This window comes from Lethenteron reissneri, chromosome 17, assembly GCF_015708825.2.
Source record: "Lethenteron reissneri isolate LAM-NWPU_2019-01 chromosome 17, ASM1570882v1, whole genome shotgun sequence".
NCBI lineage: Eukaryota > Metazoa > Chordata > Hyperoartia > Petromyzontiformes > Petromyzontidae > Lethenteron > Lethenteron reissneri.
In genome coordinates, this window is record NC_083795.1 from 7,593,415 (window position 1) to 7,600,257 (window position 6,843).

At 49.1% G+C, this 6,843-nt stretch overlaps 1 protein-coding gene across 1 annotated transcript in view; it reads left to right on the forward strand.

The window, feature by feature from the left end:
- Nucleotides 1–6,802, forward strand: part of LOC133343416 (V-type proton ATPase subunit B, brain isoform) — a 40,584-nt gene extending 33,782 nt beyond the window's left edge. The window contains exons 11-14 of the mRNA XM_061552999.1: nucleotides 37–119; nucleotides 965–1,069; nucleotides 1,869–1,998; nucleotides 4,807–6,802. Coding sequence (XP_061408983.1) covers nucleotides 37–119; nucleotides 965–1,069; nucleotides 1,869–1,998; nucleotides 4,807–4,952 — 464 coding nt within the window. The 3' untranslated portion in view covers nucleotides 4,953–6,802. The remainder of the gene's footprint in view (nucleotides 1–36; nucleotides 120–964; nucleotides 1,070–1,868; nucleotides 1,999–4,806) is intronic.
- Nucleotides 6,803–6,843: the final 41 nt, after the last annotated feature.

A 6,843-nucleotide genomic window follows, 5' to 3' on the forward strand; every position in this document is an offset into this window, starting at 1 on the left:
CGTGTCCGCCTCCTTTTGTCTCCGCTTTTTCCAAAGACATCACCCATCCCATCCCGGACTTGACTGGGTACATCACGGAGGGGCAGATCTATGTTGACAGACAGCTACACAACAGACAGGTGAGACACGGGTTCGCAGGGTCAGGTGGTGATGGTGGTGGTGGTGATGTTGAGGGAGGAGGAGGAGGATGATGATTCTTAGAAAGTGTTCTACCACTGTGACTTGTTTCAGTGACCTTATTTTGATTTTGATGAACAATACAAAAAACGGTTCTTAAACTAATCCAATCATTCCTCCGCTGTTGATGATGGTGATAGTGATCATGGTAGTGCAGCTACGAACCGGCGACCCAAGTTCAATTCCCGCTCACGGCCAACACCAGTGACGATTATCTGAAGAGGTCTTGGACCTCCCCTAGGTCTACTCAGCCTCAAATGAGTGCCTGGTGCAGTGTGTAAACATTGCCACAAAGGCGGTCGAGCGTGGTGCTGGCCACCCACTCACCCCCTTATGTATCGTGTCGGCACTCATGAACAGAACTTGCCCCAACGGTCTGTTGAGGCCAAATGGGGGATATTTGTCTTTGGTGGTAATAATCACAATGATAATGATTACGATGGTAATAGTAGTAGTTGGTATAAAAAAAAGTGTGCCGTTCCTGGCCCTTCCTCCCTCAACCATTATATATACGGGGTGGTATTTCTTGTGATTTCTCATTTACTTGATACAGCTGTCGGGGCTGTGACGGTTCCACCTGAAGACGGAGGCTTGTGTTGCTTCCGAAACGTCGTGATTTTTGATTCTGTTTTATTTTACTTTTATTAACTTACATTTTTTACCTACGTGACTTTACCGAAAAAACCTAAGAATATGAATCCTTGCAGTCACGAAAGCTTTACATCTGGTATAATGGTGTTGGTGATATTGACGACGATGATGATGTTGATGTTGATTGTGTTTGTAGATCTACCCTCCCATCAACGTGCTGCCCTCATTGTCTCGTCTCATGAAGTCGGCCATTGGGGAGGGCATGACCAGGAAGGATCACTCGGATGTCTCAAACCAGCTGGTCAGCCTCGCACGATGACCCACCCACACATCTCCGTACAGCGTGTCAAAACGAATGATAATCGCGCGACGGTGCGTCGATTTGGCAATTAAAATCAATTCGTTGCGTCAAGTCGTGCATGCAAATATCTATTCCCGTATTCGACGTTACGGAAAGTGTGGCACACACATTAAACTTGTGCCCAGCGTAAATAAAGACGCACAAATGTGGTTTCACACACGCACCTACTGCATCGGAAGATGCACCGCCGACTTTTGCTCTTAAATACTGGGGGAAACGTGCGTCTTATAATCAGGAGAACGTGGTCCTGCATTTGCGATGTATGAGAAGGGACTCGCGTGATCGGTAGGCACGAGCACACATTTCATTTCGCATGATCGCCTGCGTGCTGCATTACCTTCATCATTCGGTGTTGAGTTTTTCGATTTTGAGCCGAACAGCTCTCCGATGGACTTTCGCCTTGTACTGTATCTCGTTCGGCACGACGTCCGACGTTTCATGCAAAGTCCAGGGATCTTCCTCAGTGCCTGAATATTCAGTTCATGCAAACCTAAAACACGTGCAGCAGTACGGTAAAAACCTACGCGGTGGATAAGCGGAATGTTGGCAGTGGAGAAAGCGTCTGTATGTCCCGTGTGTATGTCCCATGTGTGCGTGTCCCGTGTGCGTGTCCTGTCTGTATGTCCCGTGTGTGTGTGTCCCGTGTGATATCCCGTCTGTATGTCCCGTGTGTGTGTCCCGTGTGCGTGTCCCGTGTGCGTGTCCCGTGTGTGTGTCCCGTGTTTGCGTGCGTGCGCAGTACGCGTGTTATGCCATCGGCAAGGACGTCCAGGCCATGAAGGCCGTCGTGGGGGAGGAGGCGCTCACTCCCGATGACCTCCTCTACCTCGAGTTCTTGCAGAAGTTCGAGAAGACCTTCATCGCCCAGGGTGAGAGAGCGGTCCCCGACCCGCGTCACGCGCAGGCCGCACACTCGTGCTTTCCGCCGTCGCGCACAAAGACAAAGATCCCTCGCGTAGCCTTAACAGACTGTTGGGGCAAGTGCTGTTAGCAAACACCTAGGAAGGCCGACACGGCACACGAGGGGGGTGGGTGGCCAAGACCACGCCCGGCCGCCTTTGTCTCCCGAGTGGCAATGTTCACACATCGCACCTGGTACTCATTTGAGGCTGAGTCGAACTAGGAGAGGTCCATGACCGATTCTGATAATTGTCACTGGTGTTGGCCATAAGCGGGTATCGAACTCGGGTGGCCGGGTTCGTAACGCAGCATGCTAACCACTACACTACCGCTCCCACACACACACACCATCATCAAGCATCATCAGCAATCATCATCAGCTCCCTGCTGGATAAAGGCCTCTGCAAGCCATTGACATTCCTCTCCGTTCTGAGATGCATCAATCCACCCAGCACCTGCACCCGAGCTGATTTACATTCATGATAAATACTCTACACATTCGTCAATAACACTGTGGCCTTGAAATAAAAATAAATGTGCCTAATAGGTGACGTTTAGGACAATGGCTCTTCTTCATAGCACATCAGTGGTCAATGGATTCATTTAACTGCTTTACATTCCTGAGGTGGATAAATCTGAGAAGTAAAAATGTGAGGAACACACGTATACATCGAAAACGAGTAGAATGAAACTAGATGGGGATACGGTGTGTCTAGCACTCAGCAACAGAGCTATGTTTGAAGGGAATGCTGGACGATCATTCAGTCCTGCCGGATGAACGGTATTGAATTCAACGTGAGGTGACCTATGAGTTTCTGTTTTCCACATTAATTCCGCTTGTGCACGACTGCCAACGAAAGCATCGGCAAATAATAACGTTCACACAACCTTCTTCTTCTTGGTTCTTTCGGTAAAGTCACGTAGAAGGGAAGTAATAAAATAATAAAAATAAAACATAATAAAACAATTCTCACGACGTTTCGGCCACAACGCAAGCAGCCGTCCTCAGGTGAAAACCAGGTCTGTCGATAAGACAGCGTCTGAATGAAACAGCACACGTGCTTGGAGCATCTATATAAGCTGGGTTGGAAGGGGGGAAAAGGGCGCCTTGACAAAAGAATATGCATATCAAGAGGAATTTAGCATATCTTTGGGAAATGCAGGTAGGCGATTAGTACTTCTTATGCCCGTGCATTATGCAGGATTAGCAGCATCAAAGTTGGGCTCAATTTCCCACCGAATATTTTCCATGTCGCTGGTAGACTGAGCCGCCCGTACTGGACATCTGTGAGAGAGAGAGCCCTCATAGCTCATCGGATTTCTCCAGGATATAGAAAGAGTCTGTCTCACTGTGACTGCAGCAGGTAGGCATGTGACTCGTAGTAGCCATAGACATAGCAAGAGGTGTACTGGACGTGGTGTGACGGGTGTGTACATACTTTCCGGGTCACCAACCCAGACAGAGCCGACTTAAAATAAGCCCTGCCGTGCAAGCATCCCAATTAAAAAAGTCAGCCCGCGTTGTTTTGTTTTGAATATGATTTGGTAATCGCGCATGCATTTTGATGTATTTGTGCCTTTTACACATCAACTCCTCGCTTAATCTAGGACTCGGGCTCGTCTGAAACCAGATCATACACATGGTGATTGGCGGTTGTCCCATTGTGTTTGTTTATGTTTTAGTGGTAACATTTCACCAGAAGCATCCTTCTGTTTTAAGCGAAGGCTAATATTAGACCATAAAGTAGGTGCAGGAAAACTTTTTATTTACCGAGGGTCAGATCAGACTTTCAAATAGCTTTGGTGCGCCAAAGATCCCCCTTATATCCTTAACAGATGTGTGAGGCAACTACTGTTAGCCAGCAGACATCGCCCAAGTGGCGATGTCTACACGCCACACCAGGTACCCGTTTGAGGCTGCGTCGACCTAGGCCCAGGACAAGTTAAGATATCAACGTCACTGGTGCTTTCCCGTGAGTGGGAATCGAACACGGGTTACCGGCTCCGTGGCGCAGCGGACTACCCGCTACGCTGCCGCTCCCCACACATTAAGACGAACACACCAGTCACGTCTCATGCTGCATGATACCCTTGAAGTGGCAGAAGTGAATGAGTGTGGTGCTATTATTAGACACAGTGTTGACAGGTCTAAAATATTCCCCTCCAGCACCTGATCAGTGTGGCTAAGATGCTCGCAGTGATGGAACAATATAGCCACGGCCATAGTGAGAGGTTGTCTGGATATGGTGCGCCGGGTGCAGAAATATAATCATACAAGTCATGGTGGAGCATCATGAATCATGCTTATCAATGCATTTTAACCAAGTGCTATATATATCGAGGTTATTTTCATTATTATACATAGCAAACGTTTTGTGTTTACAAACTATGCACTTTTTATGAATATTACACGGAGGTGGTCATGGTGATGGGACATCATATATGACATCTTCAATGCTGGTTACTAAGTAACTTACTTTCAATATTGTTATCAAATTGGAGCTTGGCCATCCTCTCTCAAGGGTCAATAAAACGAGTTCCACTTCGTTGGGAAGTCAACAGTGGTTACCCTATAGAAAAATCCTCACTCCCAACAAAGTAATGTGGATATTCCACAACGGGCTCAGGGCTTTAAACGAGAAGTAAGCACCGCCTCAATGCTCATTCGAAACAGCATTCACTTTGACGTCTTGACTTTGTGACGAATATCGACGTCGATATGGCGGCGACGACGATACGTTGCCACCCCTCATGCTCGCTCCGTTCGCTCGGCCCAGGCGCGTACGAGAACCGCACCATCTTCGAGTCGCTGGACATCGGCTGGCAGCTGCTGCGCATCTTCCCCAAGGAGATGCTCAAGCGCATCCCGCAGAGCACCATCGCCGAGTTCTACCCGCGCGAGACCAACTCCGCCAAGCTGTGACGCGTGCCAGCAGGTCCCACCGCCACCTCTGTCGTCACCGCAGCCTCTGCCAATGTTGCGTGATTGAACGGAAGGGGGGGGGGTCGGACTGGGAATTGACGGACAGGGAGAAGGGGAGGACGGCACACGAGTGAGTGAGGGAGTGGGGTGAGGCGCACGAGTGATGAGGGAGTGGGGTGAGGCACACGGGTGAGTGAGTGAGGGAGTGGGGTGAGGCACACGGGTGAGTGAGTGGGGTAAAGCATCTGTCTGCCCGTTTTGCCAGAGTGCCCTCCTTTGCCCCCCCCCCCCCCAGGCACCCTCTTAAGCCGGTTGTCACGTCCCCCGGATTAGCGTCGGGGTCAGACACACTCGCTTCGACGCAAATGTTGCCATGACCCTGCGCTTACTCTGACCTCACTCTCAACCCTCTTACATACATACAGACAGACGTGCGTGCGCACATATGCGTGCGTGTGTGCATGCGCACTTGCTTGCGCCTGTGCATGCGTGTGTGCGTGCGTGTGTGCGTGTGTGCGTGTGTGTGTGCGTGTGTGCGTGTGTGTGCGTGTGCGTGCATGCGTGTGTGCGTGTGTGCGCGCGTGCGTGCGTGCGTGTGTGCGTGTGTGCGTGCGTGCGCGCGTGCGTGTGTGTGCGTGTGTGCGTGCGTGTGTGTGCTCACCACCACCCACCTCGCCCCCCCCCCCCCCCGTGCATGTTCCAACGGATGGAGTTTTTATTTCGAGTAGCGTAATAACGTCGTGTGGCTGGTTGTTCCGTGTGCGTAGCGACTCTCCGTGTGCATGCACGGCGCTGCGGGCGATGACGGTGTGCTGTGTGGCAGCTGGGAAGCCTGCCCCATACATTTGTGTTCTCAATATAATTTTTATATGCGGTGCATGCATATGAGGGGTGGTGAATCAAAGGTTTAGGGTATGAAAGTGAGTCACGGCAAATAAAAAATAAAAAGGGCACGGCTTCAGCGAGGCTTATGGATTATTCCCATTAATTCTTAAAATTATTTATGTCAACAGAAATTGTAAAAAGACGGTAAAAAAAATGTCTTCATTTGAATCGATGTCCTTTTTTGTCACCAATTGCAAAAACAATGGTAAAACGGCTTCTCACTCGCGTCGTGCATTGTTTCTTTCCACGTGACATTGCCTGTGGATCACGGCTGATAATGGTGATGTTCAGGTTTAACACCAAGTGCTAAATGTACGTGTTTCAGAATGGAGAAGTTGGGTCATCTTAGGAGGGTTGTGTGCATTGTGCCTGTGATTACTTTAAATGTCCCCTGTTCAAAAATATTTTGATTCGCATTCTGCATGTATGGAACATATATACAAATGTCCGCATTAATGTCCTCTGTTGATGAAACAATATATACAAGAAGACAAATATTCTACAAACATTTCAGGCGGTTGCTTTTCGAGTCAACGTGAGTGAGAGGTGCATTCGTGCTGGACCCTGGTGATAGCCGACATCACCTCCAGCAACATCACCTCCCCAACATAACAAATACACGCAGCCTATAAATTTGACGTAAACAGACCCGTGCACAGACCAGCAACACACCTCTTCAGCATCTCGTTTGCCAAAGATGCAAGGCCAACGTAGAAGTGTCAAGCTCCCCTTTTCAATGAATTGCGATCAGAAAGAAAAACGTAAGTTCCGTCCTATGGCAGTGCATTATTATCTCCCATTGTGCTTCGAGGCACAGTTCAACATGTGGGTGCAGTTTCACAATGTACACAGTTCAAACGTATGCGGATGTCTCCTCGTATGTTGCCCTGCATGCCATCCAGCATCAGCAGCAACAGCGGTGATTCAGAGTTCGGATATATTTAAATAAAAAACGCAAGACCGTTTATGCACGAGTGCTTTATTGAACGACGTTTTTCTCCCTCTC